The sequence below is a fragment of the Stegostoma tigrinum genome, chromosome 6 (genome assembly GCF_030684315.1).
Source record: "Stegostoma tigrinum isolate sSteTig4 chromosome 6, sSteTig4.hap1, whole genome shotgun sequence".
NCBI classification, from domain to species: domain Eukaryota; kingdom Metazoa; phylum Chordata; class Chondrichthyes; order Orectolobiformes; family Stegostomatidae; genus Stegostoma; species Stegostoma tigrinum.
In genome coordinates this window covers 53,267,539-53,285,901 of record NC_081359.1, presented here as the reverse complement: position 1 = coordinate 53,285,901, position 18,363 = coordinate 53,267,539, and the positions used below count along the sequence as shown (strand labels likewise).

Sequence of the window (18,363 nt, the reverse complement as noted above, 5' to 3'; positions counted from 1 at the left end):
TGGGAATGTGGATGTGAGGTTATAAATGGAGGATCAGATTTGAGGGGCTAAATGATCTACTCCCACCCCTTGTCTTAATCCTTAACCATAACTGCCGTCCAGCCCCAGGATCAGCAGCCACACTGTCAACAGAAATTTGTCTCCATCCGTACAAACCACCACACCCACTACTACCTTTCCCTTCCCATCCCACTCCTGGACTGAGCGCACTTTCTCTCTTTCTCTCTTCCCTCCAGTGTAAATCAATGTGGTTTTTACCAGTCACTCAGAAATTCCAAGAACTGCAGATACTGGAGTCAGAGTTGATACAGTGTGGAGCTGGAGGGACACAGTAGGTCAGGCAGCATCTGAAGAGCAGGAGAGTCCCCTTCATCAGGGATGATGGTTCCTCCAGCTGTGGAGCTGGAGGAACACAGCAGGTCAGGCAGCATCTGAAGAGCAGGCGAATCGACGTTTTGGGCCTAGACCCTTCATCAGGGATGATGGTTCCTCCAGCTCCACAGTGTATCTGAAGTTTTCCAGAGATTTGTAGATCAGATTGTGGATGAGCTGCAAAACATGCTCACTGAGCCGGTGGGTTTGGTTGCAAGCATTTCACCACCCTGCTAGGTAACATCGTCAGTGCGTCTATGGTGAAGCGTTGGTGTTCTGTCGCACTTGCTATTTATATGCCTCGGGTTTGCTGGAGTGATTGGTATTATTTCCGGTTTCGTTTCCCAGAGGTATGTACACCAGGTCTATTTCAACATGCTTGTTGATGGAGGTCCAGTTGGAATACCAGGCCTTCAGGAATTCCCTGGCGTGTCTCTGTTCGGCTTGTGCAACTATCAATGTGTTGTCCTAGTTGAAATCGTGTCCCTTATTTTCTGTGTATCGTGAGACAAGTGAGAATTGGTCAAGTCTCTTGGTGGATAGTTGGTGTTCATGTATCTGCATAGTCAATTTTCTTCTGGTTTGGCCTATGTAGTGTTTCTCACAGTTCTTGCATGGTATTTTGTATAGTACCCCAGTTTTTCCAGTTTTGGGTATGGGATCTTTTACATTCGTCAGTAGCAGTCGTTAGGTGGTTGTCGGTTTGAGGGCTACTCTGATATTTAGGGGTCTGAGCAGTCTTGTGGTCATCTCCGAAATATTCTTGATGTATGGTAGGGTGATAAGTGATTCTGGTTGCGTTGCGGCCTGTCTCAGAGGATTGTGCCTTTCCGGTATCCATTTTTTTGGGAGACTTTGCATAGTTCTGGGTTGCTGCAATGAACTGTGGCTTGTTTGAATAGTGTCCTGTCCATTTCTTTGGAAGACTCCGTATAAGTGTTCCTGTTCTGCTTTGCATCATTCCAAGTTGCTGCAATGTGTTGTGGCTCATTTAAGTAGGACACTATAGGACCCAGCATCCATGAGGTGCTGTGGATAATCAATGGTAGCAGAATTGTACTCCAGCATAACATGTAACCTCATGGCCCAGCATATATCCCACTTAACCATTACCATCATGCCAGCAGCAGATCCAGGTATACCTGAAGATGAGGTGTCAACCTGGTGAAGCCACCAAAGTTGAGTACTTGCATGCCAAACAGCAAAAGCAGCATGTGAGAGAAACAGTTAAGTGATCGCACAACCAATGGATCAGATCTAAGTTCTGCAGTCCTGCCAAATCCAGTCGTGAATGGTGGTGGACAATTAGCCAATTCACTGGAGAAGAAGGCTCCACAAATATCTCCATCTTCAATGATGGAAGAGCCCAGCACATCAATGCAAAAAATAAGACTGAAACATTCGTAGCAATTTTCAGCAACAGATGATTCAACTTTGCCTCCTCCAAGGGTCCCTAGCATTACAGATACCAGTCTTCAGCCAATTCGATTCACTCCCTGTGATATCAAAAAACGGTTGGACATCCTGGATATTGACAACATTCCGGCAATTGTACTGAAGACATGTGCTCCAGAACTGGCCACTCCCCTAGCCAAGCTGTTCCAGTACACTTACAACCCTGGTATCTACCCGACGATGTGAAAAATTGCCCAGCTTTGTCCTGTACACAAAAAGTAGGAAAAATCCATCCGGGCCAATTCATGCCCTATCAGTCTACTTTCAATCATCAGTAAAGTGATGGAAGGTGTCATCAATACTGCTATCAAACAGCACCTGCTCAGCAATAACCTCCTCAGTAACATCCAGTTTGGGTTCCACCAGGGCCACTCAGCTCCTGACCTCATTACAGCCTTGGTTCAAATATGGACAAAAGAGCTTAATTCCAGAGGTGAGGTGACAGTAACAGCCCTTGACATCAAGGCTACATTCAATTCAGTGAGGCATCAAGGAATCCTAGCAAAACTGGAATCAATGGGTATTGGGGGCAAACTCTCCAGTGGATGGAGTCATACCTGATACGTAGGAAGGTGGTTGTGGTTGTTGAAGGTCAATCATCTCATCTCCAGGACATCTCTGCAAGAGTTCTTGAGGGTACTGTCCTCGGCCAAACCGCCTTCAGCTGCTTCCTCCATCATAAGGTCAGAACTGAGGATGTTTGTCGATGATTGCACAACGTTAAGCACCATTCGTGACTCCTCAGATACTGAAGCAGTCCATGTTCAAATGCAACAAGATCTGAACAATATCCAGGCTTGGGCTGGCAAGTGGCACGTGACATTCATGCCACACAAATGCCAGGCTATGACCATCACCAATAAGAGGCAATCTAATGATCACCCCATGACATTCATAGTGTTACCATCACTGGATCCCCCATCATCAACATCCTGGGGTTATCAATGACCAGAAACTCAACTGGACTCACAACGTAGACACAGTGGCTATAAGGGCAGATCGGAAGCTAGGAATATTGTGGCAAGTAACTCACCTCCTGACGCCTCATAGCCTGTCTATCATCTGCAAGGCTCAAGTCAGGAGTGTGATGGAATATTCCCCACTTTCCTGGATGAATGCAGCCCCAACATCACTCAAGAAGCTGAAACCATCCAGGACAAAGCAGCCTGCTTGACTGGCACTATATCCACAAGCATCCACTCCCTCCACCACTGATGCTTGCATCCCACAAATGAATTTAAAAAACTCAATCTGTTCATTGAGGACTGTCAACGTTACATTAGCTGCTTCAATTTCTCTGCCCCCTTCACCAACCTATCCTCCCACGAACTGACCACATTCCATACTCTCAGATCAACCCTGATTTCATAATTAAGCCTGTTGCTAAGAATGGTGCTGTTGTCTGGCGGACTGACCTCTACATTTAAGAGGATGAGCACCAGCTATCAGATACCTCCTCCTGGAACATGACCCCATCAAGCCATTGTGCCCACTACGGTCACCAATGTCAGCTTGTCTGGTAATGTCCCCACCATTGTCCCCAGGTTGGTAGTCTCCCAACCCCACAGAGATTGCTTCTACCTCCTTCCCAAAATTCACAACCAGGACTGCCTGGGCGGACTCATTCTTTCACCTGTTCAACCCGTACAGATCCATACCTGCATTCAGCACTTTCTCTAGCAGTTCATTCCATATGGAAACAACGGTTTAAACAAAAGTTGCCCCACATGTCCTTTTCAAATCTTTCTACTCTCACTTTAAAATTATGCCCCCGGGTTTTGATATCCCCTACCTTAGGGAAAAGACACCTGCTACTCATCTTATCGATGCCCCTCATGATTTTATAACCTCTATAAGGTCACCTCCACTGCCTATGGTCTAGTGGAAAAGATTGCAGCCTTTCCAGTCTATTTTTATCTCTCAAACTCTCCATTCCCTGCAACATCTTCTCCAGTTTAATAATACATTTTGGGCAAAAGAAGTGCACACAGTACTCCAGATGAGGCCTCACCAATGCCCCATACGACCTCAGCATAACGTCCCAACTCCTATACTCAAAGGTCTGAGCAATAAAGGCACACGTGCTAAATGCTTTCTTAACTACCCTGTCTACCTGTAATGTAAATTTCAAAGAATAATGCACCTGAACCCCTAGGTTTCAAAAGTCTAAGTTTCAGTGTCCTTGCAGCCAGCAGAAATACTTATTTTTGAAAGAGATAGTAGGAACTGCAGATGCTGATGGATCTGAGATAACAAGGTGTAGAGCTGGATGAGCACAGTAGGCCAAGCAGCCTCACAGGACCAGGAAAGCTAGGCACGAAACGCCAGCATTCCTGCTCCTATGATGCTGCTTTGCCTGCTGTGTTCATCCAGCTCTACACCTTGTTATCACTTATTTTTGAAAGCCTTATTAAGGTATGCAAACAAATGCAATTCATGGTAACTGCTGATGGTGATTAACTGGCAGGGAGTGCATCCAATTTGTTTCTGGGACGTGCTGCCGGCACAATGTTTTAAATGATAGAGTAAAAGATCACAAGCTCAATATGTGCTGAGTTTAAATTAATTTAAATTATTTTAAATTCAAAAGCGCTTACAATCTTTGGTATTAGTTACGTTGGTTTCGGCCAAATGGTAGTGAAAAACAGTGCAATTGAGTGGATCTCCACACCTTAATGCTCAACACTATTTTTAATTAATTTTTAGTGCAACTAGTAATTATTGTAGATTCTCAACAGACAAAGGACGAAACTTAATGCCCTTTCAACTGCACATTCAGATGAGGGCTCTGGGGAGAGGTGGTCATTTAAGGTGGTAAGAGGGTATGGATTTGGGGCCTTGCCACCGTTCTGTCTCCACACAATTATGTTTGCGGCAGGAAGGATTATGAATAACCATTCCTTTGATGAAAGGAGTCAATGTACCATCACCAAGTTTGCAGATGACATTAAAAATAGATGGGAAGGCAAAGTGGTGGAAATGACACAAAAAGAATTTGCAGATACAGTCAGCTTAAGTGAGTGGACAAATACTTGGCAGACGGGATATAATGTGAGAAAATGAGAGGTTATGTACTTTTGCAGATAAAAGAGCTGAATATTATTTAAATAGAGAGACTATAGAAGGTTTTGGCATAGAGGGATTTAGGAGTCTTTGTACATAAAAGACATGCAATGGTATAGTACTAATGCCACTAGACTAGTAATCTAGACATGGGCACAAATCCTAGATAACAAAGTGTGCAGCTGGATGAGCACAGCAGGCCAAGCAGCATCTTAGGAGCACAAAAACTGACGTTTTGGGCCTAGACCCATCCGACCCTGGTAGATGGTGAAATGTGAATTCAGTTTCATTACAGAGGGAATTTTGACCCAACGACACTGAAGGAATGGCAATATATTTCCAAGTTAGGATGGTGAGTGATTGGAGAGGAACACGTTGATGGTAGTCTCCAATCACGCCTGCACATCAACTTCCGACGTATTTGATCCCACTAAAGCCATTACTTTCTCTCAGCCGGTCATTTTCCTGGTATAGCCTTCATCTCTAGCCCCATTAGTTGAAGGGATGCAGACTTGAAGGTTAATGACAGATAGCAGATTTCGTCTTTCAGCAATGCAAAGGCAATTCCCAGCTCCTATTTTCCACTACAAGCTGCCTTCTTAAATTCCCTATTGTCTTCTCTTCCTTCACAATAAATAAGTACAAGGTGCTCCTAGCATTCTTTATTGCTAAAATTGAGACCACCCATTCTACGTTTCTGTCCTTCCTCCCCAGTCTGCAAAACTCCCCTCTGCCACTGACCTGAAAATACATCATTTACTAGTTTCAGTCTCATCTTCTCTGAAGCTCATCTTCTCATGAGGCTGACCTCCTGCTCCTTCCCTCCATCCTCTCCCCATCAAACTGCTCACTATCCAATTTCCCTTCGTGGCCCCCAGATTATCTGATATTGTTAATGGTTCCATCTCTTAAATTATTATTCCCCTCCCCTACAAATCTGCCATCTGACATCCTTGCTCATTCACTGCAACACATCTAACCATCTTCAATTTTCCTTTCCTCTCCAACATTCTTAAACATCCTGTCACCTCCTAAATCTGTGCCTATCTTTTCCCGAAATTCTACCTTTGTTCCCTACAACCAGGTGTTTGCCCCTAGCACAGCACAGTTACCTGCAACAGGTTATTCTTTCTGCACAATTACCTCTGTAGTCCCTGAAAAATTGATCCTTTCACCTGCTTCCCCCAATGTCTCACCTGCATCTCGCTCTTCGTAACAACATTATGAAAGACAGTAGTTTCTGTATGCATGCTGAAATAAATTAATTGAATCATTTCATCTTCCACAGGAAAAATCATGGGAATCTATTTATAACAAATTATTACTGTTTACATCATGTAGAATTCCTTATTTGATGTTCATGCAGCTGAGTTCCCCAAGGGAGATGTTATTAATGTTGACTCAACCTTGACTCCATTTTTAAAAAAGATAACTCTCCAGTACTCATCGTTAGTTGTTTCTCCAAATTGATCATAAAGGACAAATAAAATTTCCATGATTGTTGCGTTACCAAATTATTTCCATTTAATTTATATGCCTTTCTAAGTAGTGCAGTATTCAGCTAAATTACAGCATTCTGATGTGATCTACTGTTCTTAAACTTGCATACAAATGTCCCCTCTTTGGGAAAATTAGTCATATATCAAAAACTATTGAAAACCACTTCTGTAGTGGTTGGAGGTAGTTTGAGTTAGCTAAATTAGCATATTAACTCATTAGTTTTATATTATTTGTAGTGAAGTGTTGTGAACTATGGAGTACTGTACTTGAGAGATTTGAGAACGTATGTACCTATCTATGTATATATCAACTTAGTATTCTAAAAGGTAACTCTTCCACAATTTTGAAAATAATTCAGGTCTGTGCGCTTTTCGTATTTGTTGTCACATTTAAGCTGCAAACAACTGAGCCCCCTGTAATTAGTCATTATGTAAACTATTTGGATGAGGAGGCATAGTTAGTAAGTTTGCAGATGACACCAAAATTGGCGGTATAGTAGACAGTGAAGAAAGTTACCTAATAATACATAAAAGGATCTTGACCAACTGGGCTAGTGGAGCAAGGAATAGGAGATGGAGTTTAATTTAGATAAATGTGAGGTGCTGCATTTTGCTAAGACATGCCAGGGCAGGGCTTAGTAGGGCCATGGACAGTGTTGTCAAACAGGGAGACCTAGCGGTGCTGGTACATAGTTCCTTGAAAGTGGTGTCACAAGGATGCATGGTGATGGAGAAGGTCTTTGGCACGCTTAACTACATTGGTCAGAGCACTGATACAGGAGTTGGGACATCATGTTACGGCTATACAAGTCATTGGTAAGGCTATATTTGGAGTATTGCGTATAATTCTGGTCACAATGTCATAGGAAGGATGTTATTAAACTAGAAAGGGTGAGAAAAGAAGATTCACAAGGATGATAGGGAGACTGGAGAGTTTGAGTTATAAGGAGCAGCTGGCTACGTTGGGGTTTTTCTCCTTGGAGCTGAGGGATGAGCTTAGAGAGGTTCATAAATCATGTGGGCATAGATAAGGTGAATAGCTAAAGTCTTTTTTTTAGAAACCAGCACAAGGGAATCCACAGCTACCCAAAGGGGCCTGAGGGGAAACCTTTTCACACAAGGTGGTGTATATATGGAACAAGCTGGCAGAGGAAGTGGTAGAGGCGAGTACAATGACAACATTTATAGGACATTTGGACGGGCACATGGACAGGAAAGGTTTAGGGAGATATGGGCCAAACATAGGCAAACGGGGCTAGTTCAGTTTAGGAAACCTGATTCATGTGGGCAAGTTACTCCAAAGGGTCTGTTTCCATGCTGTATAACTCTATGACTCTAAAACCCAATGTGATGTCATACCAACTCTTGACCTCTTCTCTGCCTCATATATATTACGTCTCTCTCTGACATGCAGTTCTAAAGGAGTAGAGGTTTCCATTATTAACTCTACCCTTCCCTCACGTCACCATATTAAGCTAAACAAGGCCTTGTGGAATCTTAGCACCTTATTTGATTGTGAGATGAGCTTATAACCGCTTATCTGCTTGATGATTAATACCTCCAACTTCCCCAAAAGTAACATCATCCAACTCTGACTTCAGCTGATCCGCTGCAGAAACTCCCATCCACACTGGATAATTCCAGTACACTGCTTACTGGCCTCCGTCTACCACCCACATACACTTAAACATATCTAATGATCTGCTGCCAGTTTTGGAACACACACCAAATTCTTTCACCTATCGTTCTTGCGTTCATCAACATGAATTGCCTTCTGATCCGTTCATTTGATTGTCATCTTTAAATCGTTACCTGGCTGTGCCCTCAGCTTGAGATCTCAACATTCCTCAATTTCAAACTTCTGACACATCATATATTTTGTTCCAACCAATGGCAACTTGGACCTAAGCTTTGTAATTTCCTTTCAAAGCTTCATGGCATCAGTGTCCTCCTTTAAAGTGTTTTTTACAACCAAAATGTTTGAACATACTATAGTCTCCTGCGGCTTGATGCTGAATATTTTTGACAATGCCCCTGTGAAGCACCTTCGAATGTTCTGCTATATAAGCTATATAAATGCACATTGTTATGATGAACAAACAGGACACTAAGGAAAAGCCAATTTTTTCAACTTCACTTATGTTCATAACCTCAGAACTTTACTTTTACTTGAGCAATATTTGGAATCTCACATTCTCCATCACAATGCTGATCTGCTACAATCAGGTTTTAAATGACAGCACTTGCTCTATGGTTTTCAATTCTGAAAAGATCAGATATTTCAAATATTATTTTCTAAAAGTGGTCTTGAGCTAATAAAGCATGTACCAAAATTTTATTCTTTTAAGTTATTATGAGAATTTTTCTTAAATGCTGTACCTCATTGTCTGTACCAACATCGAGAAGCACAGGGAGGCAATGCTGTGGATTCACTCCACCGCAGGCTGTGTAGAGAGCTAGTTTTCCCACTGGAATTCCCATTCCGTAGCTTCCAAGGTCTCCAAGTCCAAGGATACGTTCACCATCAGTAACAACAATGGCCTTAAAATTATAAGGAAACAAAAATCAGTATAAGTTAAAAGTTGTAACTTAATTTTCAACCCAGGTATAAATAGTGGTTTAAAAAACAACCGATTATCTGCATTAAAACATCTGAATCAAATGAATATCTCGTTTAGTTCAATATATTAACTTGCTAAGAGAAATATTTTCTCATTATCATAGCAACAATATTTATTATGTAACAATCGGGGAACTTCACAACAGATTTGAGTCTGATGCGAAGGCACTATTTACTTGTTAAGGGAGGATCATGAAATATTTGGCAAAAGAAATATTTAAGAATATGTTCTTTAAATGATCTTTCTATATTGGCTATGGTAACTTTTGTAGAATAAAAAATAGTCATAAAAATAATTGAGAAACTTGCATTAATAGAATGATTCATTATATCTCTCTAAAACACAATCAGTATCTACTGTTGTCAAACATGTTAGCCGAGGAGTGGTAAATGGAAATAACGAGGAGCAGAGCTGGATGAACACAGCAGGCCAAGCAGCATCAGATGAGCACGAAGGCTGACGCTGAGGGCCTAGATCCTTCTTCAGATGGAGTTTAGTTTATATAAATGTGAGGTGCTGCATTTTGGAAAGGCCAATTGTGGTAGGAATTATACACTTAATGGTAAGGTCCTGGGGAATGTTGCTGAACAAAGAGGCCTTAAAGTACAGGTTCATAGTTTCTTGAAAGTGGAAGCGCTGGTAGATAGGATAGTGAAGGCGATGTTTGGTATGCTTGCCTTTTGTTGGTTAGTACATTGAGTATTGGAGTTGGGAGGTCATGTTGCGGCTGTACGGGACATATTTGGACTACCGTGTACAATTCTGGTCTCCTTGCTATAGGAAGGGTGTTGTGAAACTTGAAAGGGTTCAGACAAGATTTATGAGGATATTGCTAAGGTTGGAGGGTTTGAGCTATAGGAAGAGGCTGAATAAACTGGGGTTATTTTCCCTGGAGTGTCAGAGGCTGAGGAGTGACCTTACAGAGGTTTATAAAATCGTGAGGGACATTAAGAGAGGAAACAGACAAAGTCTTTTCCCTGGGTGGGGAGTCCAAAACTAGAGGGCATAGGTTCAAGATGAGAGGGGCAGGATTTAAAAGGGACCTAAGAGGCAGCTTTTTGGCACAGATGGTGGTACTGACTGGCACAATTACAACATTTAAAAGGCATCTGGATGGGTATATGAATAGGAAGGGTTTACAGGGATGTGGGGCAAATGCTGGCAAGTTGGACTAGATTTATTTAGGATATCTGGTCAGCATGGGAGAGTTGGACCAAAGAGTCTGTTTCCATACTGTACATCTCTATGACTCTTTATGCGTAGACAGAGCAGTCATTTGGTACCAACATCTCACTCCTCAAAAATGCAACTTTTGACTTCCTGTCCAAACTACCACCCAATCCCCAACCCAAATTCAGTGAATATGTTGCCACCTGTCAGATCTGTTCCCATCTTTCCTGGGCCTTCTTGTTGAATCTGTCCTATCAGATTTGTGCCAAACAACTGCTATTGAAGTTACACATGTGACTGTGACAAAGATAAACTTCCCATTATTGTGTTTAATGAACTGCCTGGAAACTTTGACTTGGTTGACCAAGACCATCCATTAGGCTAATGCAAAGAACACGGCATCCTATGTAACTTGTTAGCCAAAAATGTGCACAGAATGCACCAAACACAAGAAAAACAACCTAATGTCATGGTTATTTGCAAAAGTTATCAATCTCTTCAATAGGCATCGCAATCTTTCCATTATTTCCAGTTTTGATTAAGGGTTCTAATGCGAATGAAATTGCTTTTCTTTTACACTGTCTACCTTATCTGGCCTATGCAATAATCAAAGGAAAGTACTTCCTTTCACCAATAGTACAAGGATCACAGTTTTACAGGACATTGGTGAGGCCACTTCTGGAATATTGTGTACATTTCTAGTTGCTCTGCTATACAAAGGATATTATTAAATTAGAAATGGTGCAGAAAAAGGTTTACAAGGATGTTCCCTGGACTGGCGGGTTTGGATTATAAGGAGAGGCTGGATAGGCTGAGACTTTCTTCCCTGGAGTGTTCAAGGTTGAGGAGTGACCTTGCAGAGCTTTATAAATTCATGAGGGGCACGGATAAAGCTAATAGCAAAGGTCTTTTCCATTGGGTAGGGGAGTTAAAAACCTGAAGTTATGAGGTTAAGGTGAAAAGGGAAAGATTTAAAAGGGTCTTGATGGGCAACCTTTTCATACAGAAAGTGGTTCATAGATGGAATGAGGAGCCAGAGGAAGTGGTAGGTGCAAGCACAGTTACATGTAAAAGACATTGCACTGGTGCATGAATAGGAAAGGTTTAGAGGGATATGAACCAAATGCAGGCAAGTGGGATGAGTTTAGTTTGGGAAACCTGGAGCACAGTGGTTAGCACTGCTGCCTCACAGCACTAGAGACCCAGGTTCCATTCCAGCCTTGGGTGACTGTCTGTGTGGAGTTTGTATGTTCTCCTCACATCTGTGTGGGTTTGTGCCAGGTGTTCCGGTTTCCTTCCACAGTCCAAAAATGTGCAGGTTAGGTGGATTGGCCATGTTAAGTTGCCCATAGTGTCCAGGGATGTGTAGGTTAGGTGGTTTAACAGTGGGAAATGTAGGGTTACAGGGCAGGGCGGAGAGTCAGTGTGGGCTTGTTGGGTTGAATGGCCTACTTCCACACTGTATGATGCTATGAATTGGACCAAGGGGTCTGTTTTGATGCTGTGAGAAAGATTTTATTTTATGTTGTCAGTAGTACTGGCCTGAAGACAGCAGCCTATGAGGGTGGCTGAAGTGGAGTGTATCAATGGCTTCAAAAGACAATTTTCCCTAAGAACATATTACATAGTGTTATTTGCACACAGCCCTGTTTTCAATAATGATTTGCAGATATCTGATATACTGTGCACCATATCATACAAGAGTGATTGACAATGTTGAGCTAAGATCTGCCACTTCATCCTGAATTAGATTGACACTTTCTACAGAATAGAGGTGCAACTCTCCCTACATATAGCATTCATGATTTGGTTCTATTAAATATGTCTGCCATTATTCTGTTTATTTCAAGGTGTTATCTAAATCAGCGTTTCTTAGCCTGAGATTCAAGCATCCCTCTTCACTTTGCACTTTTTGTATCCTTCAGCATCCTGCATTGTGCTTTTGAATCCAAATGATTATGTAAGTGGAAACCCCCTTTTTTTAAAACAAGTTCCTGCTCCTTTCTACCTCTGCAATTAGTTTCCCATAATTTGCTGTGTTAATATTGAATTTTCACCACTTCAATATTAAACAGGATTTGTCCACATGAAACAATGGGAAGGATTTCCCAAGGACTGGCAATCTCATGCAGCTCAAGTTGGTGGGAAGGTAGGTATTAGGTTGGATCCACTGGGAGTCAAAGTGTGAGAAATAAGTATCGGGTCAGTTTAATAGTTACTCAGGAGTTAGACTATGTAAAGGGAAACAATTGCCTTGTGGTATCGCTGTTAGACTATTAATTCAGAGACTCAGGTATTGTTTTCGGGTCCCAAGTTCATATCCTACCATGGCAGATAGTGGATCTTGAAGTCAATAAAGAGAGACTGGGATTAAAAGTTTAATGATGATCGTGAAACTGTTGTTAATTGTTCGAAAAACCCATCTGGTTTACAAATCTTTTAGAGAAGAAAATTGTCAGCATTACCTGGCTAACCTACACGTGACTCCAGAGCCAAAGCAATGTGGTTAACTCAACTGCATTCTGGGCAATTGAGTATGCGCAATAAATGCTGGTCTAGCTAATAATGCCCTTGTCCCGTGAATAAATAATTTTAAAAAATTAACAATGCTATTTCTTGCTTTCAGCCCCGAGTGTGCTGACAGCACGAGCCGGGGGCAGCCGGGAAGGTAGGCTTTTCTTTATAAAAACTTACCGCGTGAAGCAGCAGCCTTCTTGCTTTCAGCGGTGGGAGTGGTGACAGCGCGAGCCAGGAAGTGAACTACTATATTTGGGCATCGGCTAAACCTGAAACACGACACGTGTAGTGTCTCCCACCGATCCTCCTCTAACCTAAAAAAAAGACTGTGTGGCTGGTCGGTAAGGTAAGGCTTTTAATCTTTATTCTTCTGGAAATCTACAGTAGAGGGAATAGAAGTTAGGGCAGTTGCATGCTCCTCTTGTAGGATGTGGGAGGTAAGGGTCACTACTGGTGTCCCTTCTGACTTTACCTGCGAGAAGTGCATCCAACTCCAGCTCCTCATAGACCATGTTAGGAAACTGGGGCTAGATAAACTCAGGTTCATTTGGGAGGCTGAGGGGGTGATAGACAGGAGTTATAAGGAGGTGGTCACACCCAAGGTACAGGACAAAGGTAGCTGGGTGACCGTCAGGAGGGGGAAAGGGAATAGGCAGACAGTGCAGGGATTCCCTGTGGCCACTCCCCTCAATAATAAGTATCCTGCTTTGGATACTATTGGGGGAGACATGATACCAGGGGAAGGCCATAGTGGCCAGGTCTCTGGCACTGAGCCTGGCCCTGTGGCTCAGAAGGGAAGGGGGGAGTATAGGAGAGCGATAGCGACAGAAGATTCACTGGTTAGGGGATCAGACAGGAGATTCTGTGGTAGCAAGCAAGGCTCCTGGAATGGTACGTTACCTCCCAGGTGCCAGGGTCGAGTCTTCAAGATTCCTAAGGGGGAAAGGAGAGCTGCCAAAAGTCATGGTACACTTCAATACCAATGACATAGCTAGGAAGCAGGATGAGGACCTTAAAAGTGATTATACGGAGTTAGGATGGAAGCTAAAAGCCAGGATGAGTACAGTAGTAATCTCAGGATTACTACCGGTGCCACGGGCTAGTAAGGCTAGAAACAGAGAGAGAGCACAGCTGAACACGTGGCTACAGAGCTGGTGTAGGAGGGAGGGCTTCAGGTTTGTGGATCATTGGGATACCTGCTGGGGAAGGTGGGACCTGAACAGGAAGGATGGGTTGCAACTGAACTGGAGGGGCACCAATATCCTGGATGGGAGGTTTGCTAGAACTCTTTGGGAGGGTTTAAACTAGTTTGGCAGGGGAACGGGAACCGGAGCTACAGATTAGAGGACGGGACAACCAATGTACAGACAGATAGAGCAAGCGGAGAGTCGATGAGGAAGGATAATAGGGCAAAGTGGCAGTCAGTGAGATGGGCTCAGGTGTGTCCACTTCAACACAAGAAGTGTCAGGAATAAGGGTAACGAACTTCGAGCACGGATCAGTACTTGGAACTACGATGCTGTGGCCATTATGGAAACTTGGATAACACAGGGGTAAGAACGGTTGTTGGATGTTCCGGGGTGTAGATGTTTCAAGAGAAACAGGGAGGGAGGTAAAAGAGGTGGGGGAGTGGCATTGCTAACCAGGGATGGTATAACAGCTGTAGAAAGGGAGGTCGTCAAGGAGAGTTTGTCTACTGAGTCAGTATGGATGGAAGTCAGAAACAGGAAAGGAGCAATCACTTTATTGGGAGTTTTCTACGGACCCCCGAAAAGCAACAGAGACACAGACGAACAGATTGTGAGACAGACTTTGGGAAGGTGCAGAAGTAATAGGGTTGTTGTCAAGGGGCATTTCAACTTCCCGAATATAAGGGCGGCATGGTGGCTCAGTGGTTAGCACTGCGGACCCACAGCATAAGGGCCCTGGGTTCAATTCCCGCCTCGGCCGACTGTCTGTGTGGAGTTTGCACATTCTCCTTGTGTCTGCGTGAGTTTCCTCCGGGTGCTCTGGTTTCCTCCCACAGTCCAAAGATATGCAGGTTAGATGGTCTGGCCATGCTGAATTGCCCGTAGTGTTCAGGGGTGTGTGGGTTATAGGGGGATGGGTTTGGGTAGGGTGCTTCAAGGGCTGGTGTGGACTTGTTGGGCCGAAGGGCCTGTTTCCACACGGTAGGGAATCTAATTTAATCTAATCTAGGCTATCTAGGAACGTTCTGAATGCAAATAGTTTGGATGGAGCAGGTTTTGTCAGGTGTGTCCAGGAAGGATTTCTGACTCAATATGTCGATAGGCTGACTGAAGAGGAGGCCATATTGGATTTGGTGCTTGGCAACTAACCAGATTTCTCAGTGGGAGAGCATTTTGGTATAATGATCACAACTCCCTGACTTTTACTATAGTCACGGAGAGGGTTAGGAGCCGATGGTATGGGAATGTGTTTAATTTGGGGAGGGGGAACGTGGAGTTTGTCCACTGAGCCAAGGAAAGGATAGTAAAGTGAAGGAACCTTGGTGGACAAGGCTTGTTGAAAATCTAGTCAAGAGGAAGATGGAAGGTTGAGGAAGCAAGGATCAGACAGGGCGCTAGAGGTCTACAATGTAGCAAGGAAGGAACTGAAGAATGGATTGAGGAGTGCTAGAAGGGGGTATGAGAAAACCTTGGCGGGTAGGATCAAGGAAAACCCCAAGGCTTTCTATACTCATGTAAGGAACAAGACAATGGCCACAGTAAGGGTATGACCAATCAGGGACAGTGGAAGGAACTTGTGTGCGGAGTCAGAGGAGGTCCTAAATGAATATTTTGCTTCAGTATTCACCAGTGAGAGGGACTTTGACGTCTGTGAGGACAGCACAAAACAGGCAGATATGCCTGAACAGGTTGTTGTTAGGAAGGAGGATGTACCAGAAATCTTGAAAAAACGTGAGGATAGATAATTCCCCTGGGCCAGGCAGGATATACGCAAGGTTGAAGCAAGAGAAGTGATTGCTGTCTCTTTGACAATGATCTTTGTGTCCTCACTGTCCATGGAGTAGTGCCAGAAGATTAGAGAGTGGCAAGTGTCATTCACTTGATCAAGAAAGGGAATAAGGGTAGTCCTGGAAATTACAGACCAAGCAGTCTTACTTCTGTGGTGGGCAAAGTATTGGAAAGGATTCTGAGAGATAGTATTTATGATTGTTTGAAATAGTCAGCATGGCTTTGGGAGGAGCATGCCTCATTAGGCTTATTGAATTATTTGAGGATGTGACAAAACATATCGATGAAGGTAGAGCAGTGGATGTGATGGAGATGGATTTTAGCAAGGCATTCGATGAGGTTCCATATGGTAGGCTCATTCAGAAAGTAAGGAAGCATGGGATTCAGGGAAATTGGGCTGTCTGGATACTAAACTGGCTGTCCAATAGAAGACAGAGGGTGGTAGTAGATAGAAAGTATTCAGCCTGGAGCTCGGTGACCAGTGGGGTGCTGTAGGGAACTGTTCTGGGACCTACGCTCTTTGTGATCTTTATAAATGACTTGGATATGGAAGTGGAAGGGTGGGTTAGTAAGTTTGCCGATGACACAAAGGTTGGTGGATTTTTTGACAGCATGTAGGGCTGCTGTAGGTTGCAATGGGATATTAACAGGATGAAAAGCTGGGCAAAGAAGTGGCAGATGGAATTCAAACCAGAAAAGTGTGAAGTGATTCATTTTGGAAGGTCGAATTTGTATGCAGAATACAGGATTAATGGCAGGATTTTCAGCAGTGAGGAGGAACAGAGGGATCTTGGGATCTACGTCCATAGATCCCTCAAAGTTGCGACCCAAGTTGAAAGGGTTGTAAAGAAGGCATATGGTGTGCTGGCTTTCATTGGCAGGGGAATTGAATTTAAGAACTGTGAGGCTATGCTGCAGCTCTATAAAACTCTGGTTAGACCACACTTGGGATATTGTGTTCAGTTCTGGTCACCTCATTACAGGAAAGATGTGGATGCTTTAGAGAGGGTGCAGAGGAGATTTACCAGGATGCTGCCTTGACTGGAGGGCAGGTCTTATGAGAAAAGGCTGAGGGAGCAAAGAAGGATGAGAGGTGACTTGATAGAGATTTACAAGATGATGAGAGGCATAGATAGAGTGGATAGTCAGAGACTTTTTCCCAGGACAGAAACGACTATTACAAGGGGGCATAATTTTAAGGTAATTGGAGGAAGGTTCATCACACAGGGAGTGGTGGGCGTGTAGAATGCGCTGTTGGCAGTGGTAGTGGAGTCAGATGCTTTAGAGACTTTTGAACAACTCTTGGATAGCACATGGAAGACAGTTAAATGTAGGGTATTGAGGGTAGATTGATCTTAGTAGGGTAATAGGTCGGCACAACATCATGGGTCAAAGGGCCTGTACTGTGCCGTACTGTTCTAGGTTGTATGTTCGTGAGTTACTGTTATATTTAATTTCATCGGAATACTCTGAATTCTCTGATTTAATTGAAGACTTTAAGAGGGTTCCAGGGAAATAAGGAATTATCCACAGGATTGTCAACTGCCTGGTCAATTTCCTTGGAGACTGCTATATGGGCCTAATGACTGGTCCTCAAAAATGCTGAGCCAATTCCAATGTATTCAAGAAACCAAGATGCACCACTTTGTGTATAATTGGACTTCCTAAAGAAGCCAATGAGCAAAAGTGGTATTATAGCCTCTTGAATCCATTTTCACCTTTGTTAAGACCATAAGACAAATGAGCAGAAATTAGGTCATTCGACACATTGAATGACAGAGCAGATTCAGTCATGGCTGATACGTTCCTCAACCCCATTCTACTGCTTTCTCCCGTAACTCTTGATCCCCTTGATAATCAAGAAACTATGTATCTCAGTCTTAAATGTACTCAATGATCTGGCCTCCACAGCTTTCTCTGGCAGTGAATTCCATTGATTCACCACTCTCTGGCTAAAGAAGTTTCCCCTTGTCTCCGTTCTAAAAGGTCATCCCTTTCCTCTAAGGCTGTGCCCTCGGGTCCTAGAATCTCCTACCAATGGAAGCATCTTCTGAACATTCATTTTGTCCAGGCCATTTGGTATCCTGAAAGTTTCAATTAGATACCCCTTTTCCTTCTAATCTCCAATGAGTATAGTCCCAGAGTCCTCAAATGTGCCTCATATGTTAAACTTTCCATTCCTAGGACCATTCTCGTGAACCTCCTCTGAGCCTGCTCCAGGGCCAGTACATCCTTCCTGAGATATAGGGCCCAAAACTTCACACAATACTCCAAATGTGGCCTGACCAGAGCTTTATAAATCCCCAGTAGTACATCCCTGCTTTTATATTCAAGTCCTCTCAAAATAACACTGCATTTGCCTTCCTGACTACTGACTCAACCTGCAAGTTTACCTTGAGAGAATCCTAAACTAGAACTCCCAAGTCGCTTTGCACCTCAGACTTCTGAATTTTCTCCCCATTTATAAAACAGTCCATGCTTTTATTCTTCTTGTCAAAGTGCATGACCTCATACTTTCCCCATTCCATTTACCACTTCTTTGCCCATTCTCCTAGCCTGTCCAAATTCTTCTGAAGCCTCGCCACCTCCTCAATACCACCTGTCCCTCCACCTATCTTTGTATCATCTGCAAACTTAGCCAGAATGCCCACAGTTCCTTCATCAAGATCATTAATGTACAAAGTGAAA

The 18,363-nt window shown here is 43.3% G+C and overlaps 1 protein-coding gene across 3 annotated transcripts in view; it reads right to left on the bottom strand.

Annotated features, from left to right (window-relative positions):
• LOC125453457 (NADP-dependent malic enzyme, mitochondrial-like) overlaps positions 1-18,363 on the bottom strand; it is a 169,222-nt gene that overhangs the window by 62,857 nt on the left and 88,002 nt on the right. For all 3 annotated transcript variants that reach the window (XM_048533090.1, XM_048533093.2, XM_059646564.1), the window contains one exon: positions 8,769-8,930. In XM_048533090.1, the coding sequence (XP_048389047.1) occupies positions 8,769-8,930 (162 nt within the window). The remainder of the gene's footprint in view (positions 1-8,768; positions 8,931-18,363) is intronic.